Source organism: Bombina bombina, chromosome 3 (genome assembly GCF_027579735.1).
Source record: "Bombina bombina isolate aBomBom1 chromosome 3, aBomBom1.pri, whole genome shotgun sequence".
NCBI classification, from domain to species: Eukaryota; Metazoa; Chordata; class Amphibia; order Anura; family Bombinatoridae; genus Bombina; species Bombina bombina.
The window spans coordinates 531,172,985-531,194,617 of record NC_069501.1 but is presented as its reverse complement, the minus strand read 5'-3'; the positions used below and the strand labels follow the sequence as shown (position 1 = coordinate 531,194,617).

The 21,633-nt window shown below is 37.6% G+C and overlaps 1 protein-coding gene across 2 annotated transcripts; it reads left to right on the top strand.

The window, feature by feature from the left end:
- Nucleotides 1–1,506: 1,506 nt before the first annotated feature.
- Nucleotides 1,507–21,313, top strand: UBXN11 (UBX domain protein 11). 2 transcript variants are annotated; one of them, XM_053704764.1, is made up of 14 exons: nucleotides 1,507–1,705; nucleotides 1,871–1,911; nucleotides 2,421–2,510; nucleotides 8,238–8,338; nucleotides 10,388–10,445; nucleotides 10,536–10,615; nucleotides 14,329–14,416; nucleotides 17,559–17,776; nucleotides 17,865–17,942; nucleotides 18,059–18,176; nucleotides 18,343–18,446; nucleotides 18,520–18,590; nucleotides 19,008–19,133; nucleotides 20,964–21,313. In XM_053704764.1, the coding sequence occupies exons 1-14, from the start codon at nucleotides 1,518–1,520 to the stop codon at nucleotides 21,136–21,138; spliced, it is 1,536 nt and encodes a 511-aa protein (XP_053560739.1). In that variant the 5' UTR covers nucleotides 1,507–1,517; the 3' UTR covers nucleotides 21,139–21,313. The 2 variants fall into 2 exon arrangements, with proteins under 2 accessions (XP_053560739.1, XP_053560738.1); XM_053704763.1 differs by having other exon boundaries at nucleotides 2,418–2,510.
- Nucleotides 21,314–21,633: the final 320 nt, after the last annotated feature.

Below are 21,633 nucleotides of genomic sequence, written 5' to 3'. Positions count from 1 at the left end.
TTAATAGCTAGTTTATGGGTGTTAGTGTACTTTGTAACACTTTAGTTTTGAGTTTTGTAAAACATTTTTGTTTCACAAAATCCATAACTACTACTCTCAGATGGTGGTATGGATCGTGTCGGTATAGGCTGTAGCACTTAAGCCTCAACGCACAACCTTTATTACCAGAGCTATGAAAATCCCACACAAAAATGTTGTTTTTTTTAGTGCATAATGGACGTTGCATTACAGGCCAAAATGCTTGCGGTATAGCTATACCGACACGACTCGTAATATGCGTTACTGGCCATTACGCTGGAATTGCCATTTTTCAGCGTTAAAAGCAGTACCGCAACACTTGTAATCTAGCCGATTGTGACCAGTCACCTACAGTATTTTTGTGGAGAACAGCTGGCTACCCCACTAAACTAACAAGTATTAGTGATTATTAATAAATAAATTTTTTGGAGAACATATGATTGTAAAGGCATCATGATGACATAGAACTACACTAAAACCTACTGTCTTCAGCACAGGCATAGATGGCCCAAACCAAAACTCTTTAAAGGGACACTGGACCCAAATTTTTTCTTTTGTGGTTCAGATAAAGCGTGCAATTTTAAGCAACTTTCTAATTTACTCCTATTATCAATTTTTCTTAGTTCTCTTGCTATCTTTATTTGAAAAACAAGGCATCTAAGATTTTTTATTTTTTGGTTCAGAACTCTGGACAGCACTTTTTTATTGGTGGATTAATTTATCCACCAATCAGCAAGGACAACCCAGGTTGTTCACCAAAAATGGGCCGGCATCTAAACTTACATTCTTGAATTTCAAATAAAGATACCAAGAAAATAAAGAAAATTTGATAATAGGAGTAAATTAGAAAGTTGCTTAAAATGTCATGCTCTCTCTGAATCACAAAAGAAAAAAACTGAGTTCAGTGTCCCTTTAATGATGTGGTTTGTGATAGTCATAGGACTCATAGCAAAACATATACTGTTGTATATAAAGCTACAGATGTTATCTATTTTAGCCAAATGTGTGTCTCAGTGCTATAGGAAAGTTCTATGTTTGAGTTTGACTCCTTGTTTTCAGTTATACAGTAAATAGGCGAGAAAATAGTACATTTTTCGAGTGGTGTGAATTTCTGCATATTTCCAATTTTGTTAATCCAGTATCCTTGTATAACAAAGATGCACGTACGGTCTTTTACATTAAAAAATATGTGACTGAATACATTTAGAACCCAACACGTATACACTATGTGTTCTCATAGAGGACAACGGACATTGTTGAGTTGAAGAGGAGCACTCAGTCTTTGGGAGAAGTGGATAAAGATCCGGACTGTATGGACCGCAGCACTGTGGCTCTCAAACCAATAGGTTAGAAAACACTAGTGTACTATTTCTAAGCCTGGTGCACAGAAGTTTTTTTTTTCCACTTGATCTTCAAGCAGCCAGTAAAAACCTTGAAAACTTCTGTTGCCTAGTTACCGTCTGCAAACAATATGGCGGCGCAGTGAAAGCAAGTGCAACATGAGCGACCCTTTAATCACCCTGAGTAAACCCCGCAAGGCCCGTATGCCAACCGGCGGGATCTTACCGGGAATGTCGCATACAGAAGGAGGAATATCGCCGAGAAGGCAGACAGAGGAAAATAACGTAGCACCAAGCAAGCATTTAAGGCCACTTAATATTCACGCAAGAAAACCACACGAAATCGGGTAATTGGTTCTTCGCATTCACCACCTAAGGAGTGGGGTGCAGTTCTCTTTATGACTTGTCTCTCCTTTAACTCTTTTACGTTTCTGACATAAATATTGCTTAAAACGCTGCATCTTCAGTTGACTCTATTTTAGCCCAGTGTATAAACATATGTTTCCCCATAGGAAGAGGGCAGCACCGTTTAAAATCCACGAAGGTTGCACAGGTGAGCATCAGCAATAAGCCACTTGCGCGTTCCCTTCTCTGAGTTATAATGTTTATTTATGTAAATCATGGAATAACCATTTAGGGAAAGTATCTTTAAATCAATATCAAAGAGGGAGTAATATACAAGGTAGAACACAATTACACTGGAAATAATATGGGAAGCAGAATTTAACTATATGATTAACTATATAGGAATTAAACACATAGTGCATAAAAATTGGTCTAACACATTAAAAAATCTTTTTGCAGTATTATGTCCCTTTAATTATACCAATAGTTCCCATTAAACCTATTACTTCCAGTGCTTGCCATATACACACATCCCCTCACTTATTTGTAGTATTTTTGGCCATCCAAGTGGATCTCTGCATCCACATTCTCCCAATAATTGTAAAAAGAAATCCTAGTTTTTAAGTAATTTTAAATTATTTCCAGTGACAGTTTACAGCATTTGCTATGCTTCTTTGTTTTCTCCTAAATGTCATTTTCTATGTTTGCATCAAGAAGAAGAGCTGCTCTTGATCGATGGTCTCCCCTCTCATCCCATGGGATCTTCAGAAAAGATAGCCCCCTCACTTCTAAGCAAGATTGTCCAAGGTTAGCAGCTTAGTTTGCTGGGATGGCATACAGTATGTCATGGGGTTACTACATATTCCATACCAACAGTATCAGATAATGGGATTCCTGCAAACCCAGTTCATATTTTTAATGTGATGTGTTACACTACACCATGCTATAGGATTTCATTAAAGACAGTTACCATGAGCTTACAAAACTGGTGTATGCCTTATTGCAAACTCTTAAAGTCATAGAAAAATCATCTTTAGTTCCAGCCAGCCCCCCCCAAGACAGTGTCTTTTTCTACTGATGATGTATATGTCGTTCAGTCAATCCCAAATGTCTACCAGGGTGCAGGCAAAGTAGTAACAAAATCCAAAAACAGGCATGCACTCTCGTTTTTCAAATGTACTTTTAATGTGCACAAAAAATGATGTGACGTTTCGGGGATCTCAACCCTTAATCAGACAAAGTAGTGCATGCCTGTTTGTGGATTAAATATATACTGTATATATATATATATATATATATATATATATATATATATATATACACACACACACACACATACACCTCTAGGACTGATCTACTAAAGTAGAAGATATAAAAAATCAATTAGTCAAGTGTTGCACAATTTATATAATTTAAAGGGACATTAATGTCAAAATTAAACTTTCATGATTCAGATAGAGCATGCAATTTTAAACAACTTTCCAATTTACGAATATTATTTAATTTACTTTATACTCCTTTGTTGAAAAGTACACCTGACTAGGCTCAGAAGCAGCAATGCACTACTGGGAGTTCGAGGGCTAGCTGGTGATTGGTGACTGCACATATCTGCCCCTTGATACTGGCTCACCCAATGTGTTCAGCTAGCTCCCAGTAGTGTATTACTGCCCCATCAACAAAGGATATTAAATAGAATGAAGTACATTTGATAATAGAAGTAAAATGGAGAGTTGCTTAAAATGTTATGTTCTGACTGAATTCTGAAAGTAGAAGTTTGTGTTTCATGTACCTTTAATAGAGACAGGATACACCATACATGCAGGATATTAAGTCATGGTTTTAAGCAAGGAAATGAAAGGTGTGTCAATAGTATACACCTACATGTTCCCACGGTGAAGTTCATTTGCACAAATATGTATTCTGTCTACAAAAAAATATATAATTTGAGTGTGCAGATGTATTATGCAGTGATCTCTTTATATATCTATATATCTGTCACTTATAAATAACACAGGGGTATATGTTTTCAACTAAAGGGCAATATTGAGATTTTTTTTTTCTCATTTAGCCTGTGAAAATTTATTGAACAAATTTAATTGATACAGACAAGCGTGTGTGTGTGATTAATTTTATATATATATATATATATATATATATATATAAACAAACATCTGTTTAGTGTACTCTATAAACTGCTGTAGCACTCCTAGTTACTCATTGCTATATAGGAGATAAAGAGACTGGTTCTTAGTACTTAGTAACAAGACAATGCAATAGCACTTTGTCTGATCTTCAAATAAGTAGTAGATTTAATTCTAACAAATTTTAAAGTTATATATTATTCCACTCCCCCTGTACCATGTGACAGCCATCAGCCAATCACAAATGCATATAGGTTATTATTATTATTTATTATTATCGGTTATTTGTAGAGCGCCAACAGATTCCGCAGCGCAATTAACAAAGGCGGAGTACAACAAAACAGTTATAGGGATCAAATGGGTAGAGGGCCCTGCCAAGAGTTGCACTGTTGTAGTCAGCTCTTAAGAAGGTTATCTACAAACAGCTGGACTTTTAGGCTTACATGCTAAGGGGGTTCAGGGGATAGCAATGGAGGAGAGGAACTGGTATAAAGAAAGGTTAGCGTAGGTTGTATGCATCCCTGAACAGTAGAGTCTTTAGGGAGCACTTGAAGCTTTTAAAACTAGAAGAGATTCTTGTGGAGAGAGGCAGAGAGTTCCACAAGATGGGAGCCAGTCTGGAGAAGTCCTGTAAACGGGAGTGTGATGAGGTGACAGGAGAGTAGGAGGTCGTGAGCAGAGCGAAGGGGACGGGAGGGAGAGTATCTGGAGACAAGGTCTGAGATATAGGGGGGAGCAGTGCAGTTGAGGGCTTTGTATGTCAGAATGAGAATTTTGTGTTTGATCCTAGAGGCAAGAGGAAGCCAGTGAAGAGATTGGCAGAGAGGTGCAGCAGATGAAGAGCGACGTGTAAGGAAGATGAGTCTGGCAGCGGCATTCATTATGGATTGTAAAGGAGCTAGGCGGTAGGTGGGGAGACCAGAGAGGACAGAGTTGCAGTAATCGAGGCGGGAGAGAATGAGAGAGTGGATTAAAATCTTAGTTGTGTCTTGTGTAAAGAAGTGTCTAATTTTAGAGACGTTTTTAAGGTGGAAGCGGCAGGCTTTAGCCAATGACTGAATGTGAGGAGTGAAAGAAAGATCTGAGTCAAATGTGACGCCGAGACATCGGGCATGCGGGGTAGGGGTAATGATGGAGTTGTCGACAGTTATAGAGAGATTGGGGGTGGAGAGTTTAGAAGAAGGGGGGAAAATAAGGAGCTCGGTTTTGGAGAGATTTAGCTTCAGGTAGTGAGAGGACATCCAGTTGGAGATGTGAGAAAGACAGTTAGTGACACGGGTTAGCAAGGAAGGAGAAAGGTCTGGTGCAGAGAAGTAGATTTGGGTGTCATCGGCATACAAATGATATTGTAAACAGTGGGACTTTATTAGGGAACCTAGTGATGACGTTTAGATTGAGAAGAGAAGGGGGCCGAGGACAGAGCCTAGCGGTATTCCGACAGAAAGTGGTGACGGGGCAGAGGAGGCCCCAGAGAAGGCTACACTAAAGGTACAGTTTGACAGGTAGGAAGAGAGCCACAAGAGGGCTATGTCACATATGCCGAAGGATTGGAGGGTTTGGAGCAAGAGAGGGTGGTCAACAGTGTCAAAGGCTGTGGACAGATCAAGGAGGATAAGCAGAGCGAAGTGGCCTTTTGATTTTGCTGTAAGTAGGTCGTTGGTAACCTTAACAATTGCTGTCTCTATGGAGTGATGGGGACGAAATCCAGATTGCAATGGGTCAAGGAGGGAGTTTATTGTAAGGAAATGGGATAGGCGTGCATAAGCTAGTTTTTCGAGAAGCTTTGATGCAAGAGGGAGGAGGGAAATAGAGCGATAGTTGGATGGGGAGGTAGGATCAAGTGAAGGTTTTTTGAGGATAGGTGTGACCAGTGCATGTTTCATCAGTGAGGGAAATGTACCGGTGCTGAGGGAGAGGTTGAAAGTGTGTGTGAGTATAGGGGTAAGGGTGGCAGAGAGGGAGGGGAGTAGCTGTGAGGGGATAGGGTCAAGGGGACAGGTAGTGAGGTGAGAGCGCAGTATAAGTGCCGAAACTTCTTCCTCAGTAACAAGGGAGAATGAGCTAAGTTTAAGGTTATGTGGGTTGTGGTTGATTGAGAGCATTTGAGGGGGTGAGAGAATGGAATTATGTTGAGAGCTGATTTCACTTCTGATGGAGTCGATTTTGTTATTGAAGTGGTTAGCAAAGTCTTGAGCTGACAGAGAAGTTGTAATAGGAGGTGGGGGAGGGCGGAGAAGAGTATTGAAAGTGGATAACAAACGTTTTGGGTTTGAAGAAAGATTAGAGATAAGAGTAGAGAAATAGTGTTGCTTATGGAAATTAAGTGCAGAGTAGTAGGAGTTCAAGATAAATTTGTAATGTTGAAAATCAGCTGAACTCCTAGATTTTCTCCAGTGCCGCTCAGCAGTACGGGAACATCTGTGTAGGTATCGTGTCAGAGGAGTATGCCAGGGCTGAGGATAAGTGTTTGATTTCCGAGCTATGGTAAGAGGGGCGAGATTGTCAAGGACGGATGTAAGGGTGGAATTATAGTGGCAGATAGATTGATCAGGGCATGAAAAGGAGGAGAAGGATGAGAGGAGAGGTTTGAGGGAATTAGAAAGCTGTTGTTGATCTAATGACATAATGCTTCTGTGAAGTTTGGTGTGAGGAGCAGAAGGAGGGAGAGTTGTAGGGAGGGATGATATGTTGCAAGTAAGGAGATGGCGGTCAGAAAGAGGAAAGGGGGAGTTTGTGAAGTTTGAGAGGGTGCATCGATAGCTAAAGATCAGGTCAAGGGAGTGACCATCTTTGTGAGTTGTAGAATCAGTCCATTGTGACAAACTGAAAGAGGAAGTGAGTTGCAGAAGTTATTTTGCAGAGGAGGCAGTGGGATTGTCAAGAGGGATGTTGAAGTCACCAAGAATGAGGGATGGGGTGTCTGAGGAAAGGAAATAGGGTAGCCAGGCAGCCAAGTGATCTAGAAATTGAGTTGAGGAGCCAGGAGGATGGTATATGACTGCAACACGTATAGAAAGAGGAGAGAATAAGCGAATTGTGTGGGTTTCGAATGAGGAAAATGTGAGGGAAGAGATGGGATGTATTTGTTAAAAGGTGCAACAAGAGGAAAGTAAAATACCTACACCACCTCCTTGTCTATTACCAGACCTAGGAGTGTGGCTGAAGTGGAAACCCCCATGTGACAGAGCAGCAGTGGAATATAGGTATATTCTGTGAATTCTTGCACATGCTCAGTAGGAGCTGGTAACTTAAAAAGTGTAAATATAAAAGACTTTGCATATTTTAATGGAAGTAAATAGGAAAGTTATTTAAAATTACATGCTGTGTCTGAATCATGAAAGTTTAATTTGACATGTGTCCCTTTATGTTGGTGAACTCAAAGGAATGGTTTCATAAGTTAAATAAATAGCCCTCTATAGATATGATTACCTAATAAGGTGCTAATTGTTAATGTTTAATTGGGTTTTTCTTTTGCTTTATACTTGATCAGCAAACTTGGAATCAAAGGATAGGTTAAAAAAAACAAAAAATAAAAAAAGCCAAATTACCTTTTTTTTTCCTTCAACTTCTCTGTTGCTATATTTGGAGGTATTAAAGGGACACTGAACCCAAATTTTTTCTTTCATGATTCAGATAGAGCATGACATTTTAAGCAACTTTCTAATTTACTCCTATTATCAAATTTTCTTTATTCTCTTGGTATCTTTATTTGAAATGCAAGAATCTAAGTTTTGATGCCAGCCCATTTTTGGTGCTGATTGGTGGAAAAAATTAATCCACCAATCAAAAAGTGCTGTCCAGAGTTCTTAACCCAAAAAAGCTTAGATGGCTTTTATATCAAATAAATATAGCAAGAGAATGAAGAAAGATTGATAATAGGAGTAAATTAGAAAGTTGCTTAAAATTGCATACTCTATCTGAATCACAAAAGAAAAAAATTGAGTTCAGTGTCCCTTTAAGTATATCCAAATTACAGACTTATCAACTCTTAAAGTTAAAGGGACACTCTTTCCAATTTACTTCCATAAACAAAACGTGCACAGTCTTTTTATGTTTACACTTTTTGAGTCACAGCTCTTACTGTATATACGTATATGCATATGTGATTGGCTGATGGCTGTCACGTGATACAGGAAGAGTGGAAATAGACATAACTTTGAAATTTGTCAGAAAATAATCTACTACTGATTTGAAGTTCAGACTAAGTGCTATTGCATTGTCTTTTTATCATGCATTTGTTTATTATGCAAATCTACTGTATTTACTAGAGTGATTAATTAATCTGAGTTGACAGGAAATAGGTTGTATAAGGAGACTGTCTGCCTGTAGCTCAGTATCTTTTGGATGTTTTTTTGTAGAGGGTAGCCTGTATCTCATAGAATTTTCATTGCAGGGACAGGCCCTAGTGACTTTGACCTGCTGAGCACCACCATGAGACGTATTGGTGAGCTTGAGAGGAAAGTTCAGTTGCAGGAGAGAGAAATTCAGCATAAGGTTAATACCATTACAGTGTATAATTGTCTAAGCACACACCATATAAGACAGACTTTCAGTGACATGAGACATGGAGTAATTCCGTCTTTATGTCCAACACCATCCTCTCCTCTTAAAAATCTTACATTAATTAGGCATCCAAAATACAGCCCTCTCCTGTTTGTTTCATATCTCTCAAATGCTTGTTTACAGTGTCCTTTAAAAGCATATTCTCTGTCATGGGTCTCTTGCTTTTTTTCTCTCAATATATCTGTGATGGATACCGGCTACCCCGACTGGGTAGCTCCGCCAATGGATCCCCCTGATGCCTGGAACCTGCCGCTATGTAGCGGAGAAAGTGATTATAGCAGTAGCCCACCCAAATAACTAGACAGACTAGCATTCAGGTGAAACAATAACTGATTTTATTGGAAAACACACACTTCTTTTATACACAAATCTCCCGCCATTTCATCCCCTCCAGACAGGCTGGCACCTGCTATAGCAGCCACAGTCCCACAGAGACCCAGGACACAGGGGTGGTGGTTTCGGGGTGATCCCGGGGGAGCGGCGGCACTTCCAGGGTGTCATTTGAAAGCTTTCGATCCCCAGATGCCACAGTCCAAAAAGCGGTCCAGTGATTCGTTACTGGGGACCGGAGTTACAGCACGATAAAGATAGGGGGTAGGGGTGTCCAAAACCTCCGGTTCCCAAAGCTCCCCTCCGGCAATCACCTCACCTCTTGTCCTCTCTAGGCACTACCAATCCCCAAAAGAGCAGAGTTTTGAGGCAAAGGGCCGCTGGAGCGACCAGGGGTAAAGTTAGCGGGTGTCCAGTGTGAAGCGGGTTAGGCAGGTATCCGTTGCGGTGCGGCCCGCCGGCAGTTCCAGGAGCCCGGCCAGCTTAGAAGGGTTTTCCCGGTCAGAGATCAGCTCTTCTCTGACAAAGTTCACATTACAAAACAACAGGTCTGGGAGATCATGGTTGCTCTCAGGAGCCCAAATCCGCTGATAAATGAGATGGGGTGAGATAGTAGGGAGTAGGGGTTTAACCCTTGCATCCCGGTATCCGTGACAATATCCTTTCTTGGAAGACATATTCTCCTTTGGGTTGTAGTACCACTTATATACTTATATGCTGATGATATCTTTCCTCTCCTGATATCTCTCCCTCTTTACTCAATCAGATTACCAACTGTCTCTCTGCGATTAACTCTTGGATGTCCTCACGCTACCTACAAATCAATGTGGATAAAACTGAGCTGCTTCTTATTCCCCCCTCTTCAAGACATCCAACACCTGACATTTCTCTTGCAGTTGGAGACTCAATTATCAACACCTCATCCCAGGTCCGCTGTCTTGGGCTCACTTGACTATTAACTCACATTCAACTTCACATATACAAGTGCTCACCAAATCCTGCCATTTACACCTACGCAACATTTCCAGAATTGAACTTTTCCTTATTTAATAAACTATAAAAATAATTAATTACCTAATTTTGTCATGCATTGGTTACTGCAATCTACTTCTAAATAGCCTTCCCACTTCTATTAGCTCTACATCCTTCTCCCGCCTTCAAGACTTCTCACGCACTGCTACTGTCCTCTGGAACTCATTCAATTAATCAAACTGTCACCAACCTTGTTTAGCTTCAGATGCTCTTTGAAAGCCCACCCATTCAGAGAAGCTTAACATCTCTCCTCTGTTTTTCATCCTACCCAAAATAAGTCTTGAACTGCCTTGAATCACTGCTGCAACTACAATCCACATTGCAAGCTACCCCAAACCTTATGTCTCTGCACCCTCAACCTATAGACTGTAAGCTTTCAGACAGCCCTCTTCCTCCTTTACTAGATTTGTTTATTTAGTCTGTTATGTTTTTGTATCTTATCATTTTATGCCCTTATCTCTGTACCTAGCGCTATACAATTAAATTATGATAGTAATAATCCCATTATTTTGGGAACTATAGCTAGCATAACCCTCAAAGACATGGAATATTTATATGTACAGTATATAAACACAGAGTACAAGTGTAATAGAGATAATATTTCACTTTGTCCATTAGGATCAGGAGATTGCTGTTCTTACAGAGAAGATCAAGAAACTTCAGAAACACAAGACAGGTTTGACAATGAGCTTGTATGATTCCATATGGTATTTTATTGTTAAGTGTAATGATGTTACAGAACATAACAAGCTTTTCCTATGTGCAGAACCTTCTAATTTAGGAAATCAAACAAAGGACCTTGAGAAAAAATGTGAAGAACTGCAACAAAGAGTGAAGGAAATGGAGGTGAGTGAAAAAAGAGAGAGAAAACAGAAAAAAAACCACCACCACCACCACAGGAAAACAATGGCTGGTTATTTATCGCGTGCCCGTAAATGCAATCCTGTAACCCTTTTACTGATTATACATTTTCACCCTGGGCTGAACCCATTTTAGGGCTAGATTACAAAATGAGCGCAAAATATCGCTTCCTCGAAAACGATATTTGCGCTCAACTTATTAATGCCAGCTTGAATTGCTCCGAAGCATTGCACTCACAAGAGCGCGCTTACAAAGGCTCCAATATGAGCCTCGTTCTCATGCCGTGAGTCATATACATATATATTTATTGGGAACACAATGTAAGGGCAGTTTTAAGTGTTGTGGTTTTTTTTTTTTTTTTTTTTTTTAACACCCCGCACCTGCCAACTTTTTAATAAAAAACGAAAGCGCTAATTGCTACTGCGAGCTTGCGGTAGCAATAACAAGCCACTTGTAATGGCTGGTTATTTACTGCGCGCTCGTAAACGGGCAAATTTTCCCGTTTGCGGGCGTGCAGTAAATTAGCGTTTCACTTGTAATCTACCACTTAGTCTATTAGCATTTATTGCATTGCAACATGGGATTAAAATATTTTTATGTACGTAACCACACAAATAATGCTTTCTTTTTAGCAGATCAAGGACTTTTAGAAATAACAAGTTACGTTTGAGTTTTTAAGATCTTATGAGAGCAGCCAGTTTTTATAGACAAGGCAATCTGGGAGAAAATGAATGCCCTCTTGAAGTCTTCTTATAAAACAAAGTAGCTTATCTCTCTCTTCTCAGGTGTAAAGTGATTTCCTTTTTTTACAGTAGAACATTGCTTATAAAATGTGTAGTTTGGGGCTCATTTTGTGCATTTTCCTTTGTTTATCTGAAGAAAAAAAAGGTCAGAATACTGAAGTATGATCTACCTTGGTGAAAATCACTGGTTTTGTTTATCAGTAACTGCAGAACCAAGGGACTAAAAGTCATTGGGGACTGGTTCTGGGAAAATAGAATGAGTACACTATTCACTTATTTTGAAGGATTTTAAAGTAAAAAAGTAAGAACTTAAAGGTTTAATTCTTGTTTAAATGTCTGCTCCTCTTGAACATAATACATCTCAATAAATATATTAATTTTAAGACTATGACTCTGGACCCCCCCACACACACACAAAGAGGTTAAACAGATAGTTACAGTACTGTTAAGGACCCACAGAGCACTGCTGGTCCTGACCCAAAACTGCTGCTGAACCAATCAGCAGAGCTAGTCGCACAGCAGGGTTGTGTGACTAACGCTGCTGATTGGGTAAGCGTCAGTTTCTGTCAGGGATCAGCAGTGCTCTGTGGGTCCCAAGCAGTACATTAACTATAGGTTTAAATTTGCTTTCTCCAATGCGTTTAATTTTTTTTTACTATAATAGTCCTTTAAAACGACACTGAACCCAAATGTTTTCTTTTGTGATTCAGATAGAGCATGCAATTTTAAGCAACTTTCTAATTTACTCCTATTATCAATTTTTCTTCGTTCTCTTGCTATCTTTATTTGAAAAAGAAGGAATCTAAGCTTTTTTTGGTTCAGACTCTGGACAGACCTTTTTTTACTGGTGGATGAATTTATCCACCAATCAGCAAGGACAACCCAGGTTGTTCATCAAAAATGGGCCGGCATCTAAACTTACATTCTTGCATTTCAAATAAAGATACCAAGAGAATAAAGAAAATTTGATAATAGGAGTAAATTAGAAAGTTGCTTAAAATTTCATGCTCTATTTGAATCACGAAAGAAAAAAAAATTGGGTTCAGTGTCCCTGTAAGAAAAAACGAGGCTAGTTCCTGGGGATCCATTAGAGTAAGTGAGATCTGTCAGAGAATGATGATGTTTGGAACCATGTAGACTTCCTGATTTGAGTTTAAAAAAAATCTTTAAAGTAGTTTAGGCTTAATTCAAAGAAGATGCAGTGGTTTGTTTTGTTTTTATAAATTTTACTTTTTGCTAAAGTCTCAGTATTGTAGATCAAAATATATTTGGATTGATTTTCCTTAAAAAAGGTTTTCTAACTGTTTAGATCTTAGCACTAAATGTCAAACCTTCTTAGGAAGTTTAAAAGCTGAGTAACCAATTCATACAAAGTGCCGCCGGAACAATGAGTGAGTGCAGAGCAATTCAAGAAACAACAGGAGGGACTCCTGAAATAGGAACAAAAAGTAAAGGCAAAAGAAAGTGAGACAAGAAGGTGAAATGCATTATGAAGCATTAGAGGGAACAATAAAAATAGCAAACAAAGCAAGTTTATACCACTGATTCAAATCTGATAAAAAGTCCAACGCTACCACCTAACAAAGTATTAATAACATAAGAGGTGCTTGTGAAATCATTTTCCACTCAGGTTACTTTCTAGAACATCTTTTGTTCTAATTTAGCCTCAACTAAAACAATATCAAACACTCAAAAAGCCACTCAAAAAAATGAAAGGAACTCACTGGCGATTAGATGAAAACGCCATGCTTTTTTACACTATTCAACCACTAAATTCAATTTTTTTATGATACAAAGTATCTGTAAAAATTTAAAAATTGTTTTTGTTTTTTCTCAATTATAGAATAGTTTTTCTTGTAATTCAAAACTGTTAATACAAATATCAAAATAAGAAGAAACATTGTTGACATCAACGTGTATATTAGAGGAAAATGGATAAAGGGACACTGAACCCAAATTTTTTCTTTCGTGATTCAGATAGAGCATGCAATTTTAAATAACTTTCTAATTTACTCCTATTATCAATTTTTCTTCTTTCTCTTACTTTCTTTATTTGAAAAAGAAGGCATCTAAGCTATTTTTTTGGTTCAGAACCATGGACAGCACTTGTTTATTGGTAGGTGAATTTACCCACCAATCAGCAAGAACAACACAGTGTGTTCACTAAAAATGGGCCGGCATCTAAACTTACATTCTTGCATTTCAAATAAAGATACCAAGAGAATGAAAAGAATTTGATAATAGGATTAAATTAGAAAGTTGCATAAAATTGCATGCTCTATCTGAATCATGATAGAAAAAAAATTGGGTTCAGTGTCCCTTTAATAGGCAATATGTCTACATTAATCATAAAGTAGCATAAACAAAAACTAGCTGAGGGGATATGAAACCCAAAACATTTATTTTGTGATTCAAACAGAGCATGCAGTTTTATAAAGTTTCAAGTTTACTTCTATTATCAAATTTGCTTCATTCCCATGGTATTCTGTGTTGAAGAGATACCTAGGTAGGCGTTTGGAGCATTACATGGCAGGAAAAAGTGCTGCCATCTAATGCCCTTGCATGTGGATAACATTCTGGCAAAACTGCTGCCCTATAGCTCTTAATCTTACGTCCCTGCATTTAACAAAGGATACATTGAGAACAAAGTACATTTGAAAATTGTTTAAAATTGTATCTGAATAAAATAATTGGGTTTCATGTCCCTTTAATAACTATCCAAAGCAATTTTGCAATACAAATGTATGTCCATATAATGTGTGCACCAACATTAGCAGTTTGAGAGATGAGCAGATGTCAGCTGATGCAGTGACCCTTTAAAATTGTCTTTGCAGCCGGTGCTGTGGAGTAGTAAAAGAAAATGTATGAAAAATATGAGTGTGGTGATGTAATCAAGCTAAACAATATTCACATATGGGAAGGTGCATGTCAGTGGTTTGTACTTTATGTTTACAGCGTTTCCTTGGTGATTATGGCCTTATCTGGGTTGGGGAGAATAATGTATCCAAAGCCCCAGAGTTGGACCACAGGATCCATGACCCAGGTAACTACAGCTTGCTTCTTTTAAAGGAACAGTAAATACAGTAGATTTGCATAATTAACAAATACATGAACAAAAGACAATACAATTTCAAATAAGTCAGGGTTTTTTTTCTGACTAATTTCAGTTATGTCTATTTCGACTCCCCCTGTATCATGTGACAGCCCTCAGCCAATCACAAATGCATATATGTATATTCCGTGAATTCATGCACATGCTCAGTAGGAGAAAAAGTGTAAATATAAAAATACTGCACATTTTGTTAATGGAAGTAAATTGGAAAGTTGTTTAAAATTGCTGCTCTATCTGAATCATGAAAGTTTAATTGTAACTTTAGTGTCTCTTTAAGTCAGTCAAGCAAAGCAATGTTTTAGTTGCCTAGAATCTGTTTCATAACTTGTAGTAAGTGTACCCCTAGGTGTATATAAAGCATTGACAATAAGTATTGTAGAACTTGCTCTTGTACTCATTTCTAGCCTGATTTAGCTGTAAGTAAATAGTATCACAGGAAGCCATGTTTGTCAATCCCATCCTTAAAGCGATATGAAACCCAATTTTTTTCTTTAATGATTCAGATAGAGCAGGAAATGTTAAGCAACTTTCTAATTTACTCCTATTAACAATTTTTTTCGTTCTCTTGATATGCTTTGTTCAATGAGCAGCAATGCACTTCTGGTTGCTGACTGAACACGCGTGAGCCAATGACAATCTGTATGTATATATATATATATATATATATATATATATATATACACATCCACCAATCAGCAACTAGAACCTAGATTATTTGCTGCTCATGAGCTTTCCTAGATAAACATTTCAGCAAAGGATAACAAGAGAAGAAAGCAAATTAAATAATAGAAGTAAATTGGAAAGTTGTTTAAAATTGTATTCTCTATCAGAATCATGAAATAAAAATTTTGGGTTTCATGTCCCTTTAAAGGGACAATATACACTCATTTTCATATAACTGCATGTAATAGACACTACTATAAAGAATAAGATGCACAGATACTGATATAAAAATCCAGTATAAAATGGTTTAAAAACGTACTTAGAAGCTTTCAGTTTAGCTCTGTTGAAAAGGCAGTTGGGAAATAAGACACTCCCCCTCCTCCCCCTTCTTTTGCATATGAAAAGACCCTTTACACAAACAGGAGCAAGCTGGAGAAGGTAGCTGACGGTATTCACATAAAACTTTGGGGCTTGGTTAGGAATCTGAAAATCAGAGCAATGTTATTTAAAAATAAGCAAAACTATACATTTAAAAAAAAAAAAAACTTTATGGGCTATATAAATAGATCATCTACAAAACATTTATGCAAAGAAAAAATGAGTGTATAATGGCCCTTTAATTACCCCTGATAGTATTTCCTTACTTGGGTTGGTCAGCTGCACACTCATTGTGACTGACTCATCTGTGCTCAAGTAGATTGTGGCCAGCAGTGCTAGGGGTGTTTGAGGACTGGAGTTGAGGGAGCTATAAAGTGTGCCACATGGAAAGTGTAATATGGTGAAAAAGTGCCAGATAAACTTAGTTAGATATCACAAGTAAAATTTGCCTCCAAAGTCAAATTGAAACTTTCAAGTTTTAGAGAGAGCATACAATTTAAAGATACTTTTCCGTTTACTTCTATTATTAAATGTACTTCATTCTCTTTATCTTTTTTTTAAAAGCATACCTAGATAGGCTCAGGCGCAGCAATGCACTGCTAGGAGCTAGCTGCTGATTGGTGGCTGTGCACATGTACCTCTTATTATTGGCTTGCCAGATGTGTTTAACTAGATCCCAGTAGTGCATTGCTGCTCTGATGCTGACTTTATCTGTGTGTTATCCATTGGCAGGGGCTAAACACAGTTCTATGCAAGCAATAGTGCAATAATAAAACAAATTAGAACATTTTGTTACGGTAAACAGACTGCCGATCCTCTGCCCCTATCTCCTAATGTATTGAGCATTTTGATGACGAATCTGGCTTCCTCCAATTGTTGTGTGCCCCCTTTGGCGTCCAGCTCATGGGGCAGGCAACAATTGGAGGAAGCCGGATTCATCATCAATATGCTAAAAACAGAACGAGATACTGGAGGACGATCGGCGGTTTGTTTACCATAACAAAATGGTAAGTTTTTTAAAAAAGAAGCGTAAATTTTAATGACAAAGTTTTGCTATTTTTAAGATTATTTTTAGATACTGGGCTTTAAATCATTAAACTTTGCAATCACTTTAACTAATGCATTACTATACATTCATTTCAGTTTATTAAAAAAAAATTTGTACAGTCAAGCATGCCACACACACACTAAATTATTAAAAACACTGACTCCACTAAGTAATAAACATATGTGAGGTCATCATACATCCATAAAATAAATATGCGACTGTTCTTTCCTCTGTTCTACGCTCCTTCTATAGTGGGAGCTGTGATTACAGTTACTCTAGCCCTAATCGCTTGTATGAATAGGTATCAGAGGGTGAGCAGCTGTTGATTCTCGATCATAAGCTCCTTCTATAGCGGGAGCTATAATTACAATTACTTTTGCTCTAATCGCTTATGTAAATTCTTGACAGGGTTTGAGCTGCTGTAAAATCAGCTATTGTACTGTGACATTCATGAATAGATTATAATAGCGTTTATCAGCAATTTTATTTGCTAAATAATCACTGGAGTAAGCAAGTTAAAATATGTAGACTATCCTACTGATGCGTGTTTCACAATAAAAGTAGCCAGCAAGCACTACCCAGGGTGCTGAACCAAAAATGGGCTGGCTCCTAAGCTTTATATTCCTGGTTTTCAAATAAAGATACAAAGAGAACGAAGAACATTTTGATAATAGGACTAAATTAGAAAGTTGCTTAAAATTGCATGCTCTGAATCATGAAAGCAAAAAACTGGGTTTCATATCCTCTGTGTATTTGTTTGTAGTGACTAACGAATCCTTTATTTTAGTTGCTATATGCAACCAGAGATGGAACTGTGAAATTAAAACAAACCAGCAGGCTCATATGAAGGGTTAACCATTTTAAGTGTTCATATCCCTTTAATCAGATTATGCTTTAGCTAGTTTTATCTTATAAAAGATGCATCTAATTCACTATTTAATCCAAATGGAATTAATAAATATTGTATTGGTGTCCCCCCTACAGACTTCACTTCTAGTGCCTCTTTTAAGCCAGATTTTGATGTAATTCTGGAGAATCTTCGTGATCTTAATGTGCTTGGAGGGGAGGGGGAATCTCAAATTGTGTACCGAGATGGGGGGGCACGTCTCAAAAACCCTGAAGCTATACCACTTACACTATACAGAAATGGGATCATCATGTTCCGGGGGCCTTTTCGATCCTACCACGATCCATCCACACAGGTAATGAGTAACTTAGAAGTCTACACAATTGGATAGCAAATTAAATTATAGGTCCATTAAGAGTGAAGTTGTGCATTCTGCATTTTAGCAATGTCTGAAGGACATCATGGATGGATTTTTCCCATCAGAGCTGCAAAGTCACTTTCCTGATGGAGTAACCTTCCAGGTATGACAGTGGCTGATACAGTCATAAGGCATGAACATTGGCTTTCCACACTGCAGATTACAATATAATGATCATTAATGTTACACTGTTTCTATAATTATGAGTATTTCTTGCAGGTCACTGACAAACGTGACATGGTTTTTAGGGAACGGCAACCATGGAATGAATTTCCAGGTCATGGTCAAACTGTTGGGAGCAGTGAGGAGAAACTGCTGGAGACCACAGATGTAGCAGGTGAAAGCATACGAGTGGTACTATAAGTGCAAATTAGTCAAAAAGTATACATTACCTTGTTATATTTCTATTGGGGGCAATAGCAGGAAAGGAATTCTGGTATTAAAAAGAATGAACAAAATAAAAGAGATGTTAGAATCAGCCATAGACCTTTCTACCATCTTAGGTCCACAGCTGACTGTGGAGCAATTCTTGAACAAACTACCAAAGACTGTGGTGCGTGGAGGTCAGGTTTTGGATATACGCAAACCAATCAGAGATGTTTTGCAGGTAAGCAAATTACTCAGTTGAGCAGGTGGCCTTTGATGGAGGTCATTTATAATTTGTCTTTTTTTTTTTTTAGGGGTCTGGAAAAGATGAAAAACCACAAGAGATTTTGGTGGAATCCCCCAAATTGTTCTCAACAGAAGAAAGGTATACACAAACTATGCTTCCCAACAATCACCCATGCAGCTTAGATACATTGGGGTAAAGTCTAATCCTTCTGAAAAGTTTTTATTTACAATTCCCTTAGATTTCAGTGGATCATTGGAAGAAGTTGTTGGAAAACCTTTTCCAAAGGATCAGTATATACACCATTGTTGGGGATAATTTATCTAATGTTACAAACCACTCTGTTAGTGGGTTACATCTCTTTAAAGGGATATACAACCAAAAATGTTTCTTTTGTGATTAAGATAGAGCATACAGCTTTCCAATTAACTTGGGAAATTACACACTATCTATATCATGAAAGAAACTTTTAGGGGTTTATGTCCCTTTAAATATCAAACTGCAAAAAAAGCACACTTTCTGTTTGTAAAACCCAAAACAAACTTTTGTTAATATTAGGTCCCAGCAACATGTAGCCATTACCACTCTACGTATCAAGTCTGAAAGTGGAAATGATACCTATAAGGTTCGAATGCTACCCACAGAGACTATAGGGGATCTGCGCATCTTTTTGGCACAGTATAGGTAAGTGACACTTGCTGCACTATAACCCTTTTCTGTTTTTGTTTAATTCATTTCTGCTTTATTTCATCTGCAGGCAAAAATAAATAATAATTAAAAAGAAATAGTGAACAATGTGTTTTAGCTCCATTAGTATTGGAGAACTTAAATCTTTCATTAAAACAAGCTTTATAAATGATTAAAATAAGCACATAGACTTCAATCACTACTTTATCACAAAATAAAATATATTTTGTGTTTAAATCATATATCAAAAATTGAAATTTCCAGAAAAACATACTATGGGTAATCCATTACCCCATATTTGCTGATTAAAAACATTCTCCATAAAGCCACTTGCATTTGGTTTTGAATACTATGGCAGTTCTGGAGAGTGTGTGTAATTATTGTTACTTATGCTTAGTACCTAAGATAGTATCTAATTAAAGGATCAGTACTTAGTCTGAACTTCAAATGAGTAATTTTTTTTCTGACAAATTTCAGTTGTCTATTTCCACTCCTTCTGTATCATGTGACAGCCATCAGCCAATCACAAATGCGTATACAGGTATACCCCGCTTATAGAGAGAGTTAGGGACCAGAGCCCCGCTGTAAAAGTGAAAACCGCCTTAAAGTGAAACAAGGCGGATTTAGCTTTCTTTTCACTTGCCAGTGTGTTTAAAAATTTGAAAACATGTTTGAACTAACATATATTAGGGGTGCAATAGTGCTATGTTTAGTTTAACACTAGCACAGCATTCAATAAATACTGTACCTGTAAAATAGTGACAATTACTGTAGTAAAATTTGCCATACACTGAGACACAGATTGCACGGTAATGCTGTAAACAGAGTGAACTGCGCATAACAAAATGGTGCCAGTCCCTTTTCTCGCAATCTCACAAAGATTACAGCACTGTTTCAAAATCCTTGGAGGTTGAACTTCAGCTCCACAAAGCGCTGTAAAGTCTGTAAATTATTGCACATGCTCAGTAGGTGCTGGCGACTCAAAGTTTAAATATAAAAAGACTGTGGTTATTTTTTTAATGGAAGTAAATTTGGAAAGTTGTTTAAAATTGCATGCTCTATCTGAATCATGAAAGTTTTTAATTTCGACTTGAGTGTCGCTTTAAATATTGTATGGGGGGGGGGGGAAGGTTCAATTATAGTAATACTGGTGCTATAGGTTTTATGCACTAGGGTTGCTTGTATTTCACTTGGTCTCTGTTATATCAACACCAGAATTAAGCTATTGACCTTGCATTTTTGTTTTGTCTTCATGATATATCATCTAGATGATATTTTGAATCTCGATAAAATAATAATAAAAAAAAAAAAAAATCACTATTCGATGCCTATTTCTGAATATTAGCACTGTGGAGCCAAACAGGCTTTGAGTGCTCTCTCCACTGTCATCAAAAACGGCAGTAATTTAAAGAGTCCCAGGACTGCCGTACATACTGAAAACAAAATTATGTCACCACATCACTCAATCCATGGAGTGTTAAGTCACATTTAGGCAGTGAATAGGAAATGTGTTTAGTCGGAAAATTTGTAGTAATGGGTTACACTTAGCATGTTGTCCTTAAACTGAGTACATTTAATAAATTATTTGTGTGCAATATATGGCAAAGGTATATTTTATGTTAAGCATATTTTTTTTTTTAATTGAAGGCTGTGTATTAAAATGTTATGTTTTATGTTAGACCTATGCTCTTTGTTCTCCAGTACTAATTGAGCTACAATTTTGTGACAAGTTTCATTTCTAGTTGATAATGCATCTAGGGCTTTATGGTGGATTTCATACCTAAGATAATATAGCACATTCACTCTTCATTTAATCTTTATCTGCAGGTCTACTGCGCTCTCCTCATATGATATAGTTGGTCGGTTTCCTCACCGTGTCTATGATGAAGATACCTGCACACTGCAGGAACTTGGACTCATTCCCAATGCCTCCTTGCTTCTACGGACAAAAACTGCAGAGAAAGTAAAGACGGAACAAAGGGAAGGACCCCAAGATAACTAAGGCCAACTATAAGGGACAGACTTTTGCAGAGCCATAAGAAGATTTGTGGAGTCATTGAGAGACTTCAGTTTTGTATACAATTTTGTACATTTGCTATAAAAGATGCAGATTGAATCCACCTACTTTAGCATTAGAACACAATATTCTTTTTAGACAGTAAACTTTTTACCAGAGATTTGGTGTACGTTGGGCAGATCATTTCTGGTGCTTATTATAAATGTCCTCTATAAGATGTATCTGCTTTCTGGTAAACCATGGTGCTGCAAAATGCATACTGCTTCTCATTATGAAAGGAACAGTAAACACATTGAGATTGTAATATAATTCAGACAGAGCATACCACTTTAAAATAGTTTCCAATTTACTTCTATTATCAAATTTGCTTCATTCTCATGATATTCTTTGTTGAAGAGATACCTAGGTAGACGTTTAGAGCACTATATGGCAGGAAATAGTGCTGTCATCTAGTGCTCTTGCAAATGGATACCATTCTTG

Coding starts and splice junctions, on each gene's coding strand:
- UBXN11 (XM_053704763.1), top strand. CDS start 1,518: ATGAGCGACCCTTTAATCACCCTGAGTAAACCCCGCAAGGCCCGTATG. Junction 18,447..18,519: donor CAATCAGAGATGTTTTGCAG/GTAAGCAAATTA, acceptor TTTTTTTTTTAG/GGGTCTGGAAAAGATGAAAA. Junction 19,134..20,963: donor ATCTTTTTGGCACAGTATAG/GTAAGTGACACT, acceptor CTTTATCTGCAG/GTCTACTGCGCTCTCCTCAT.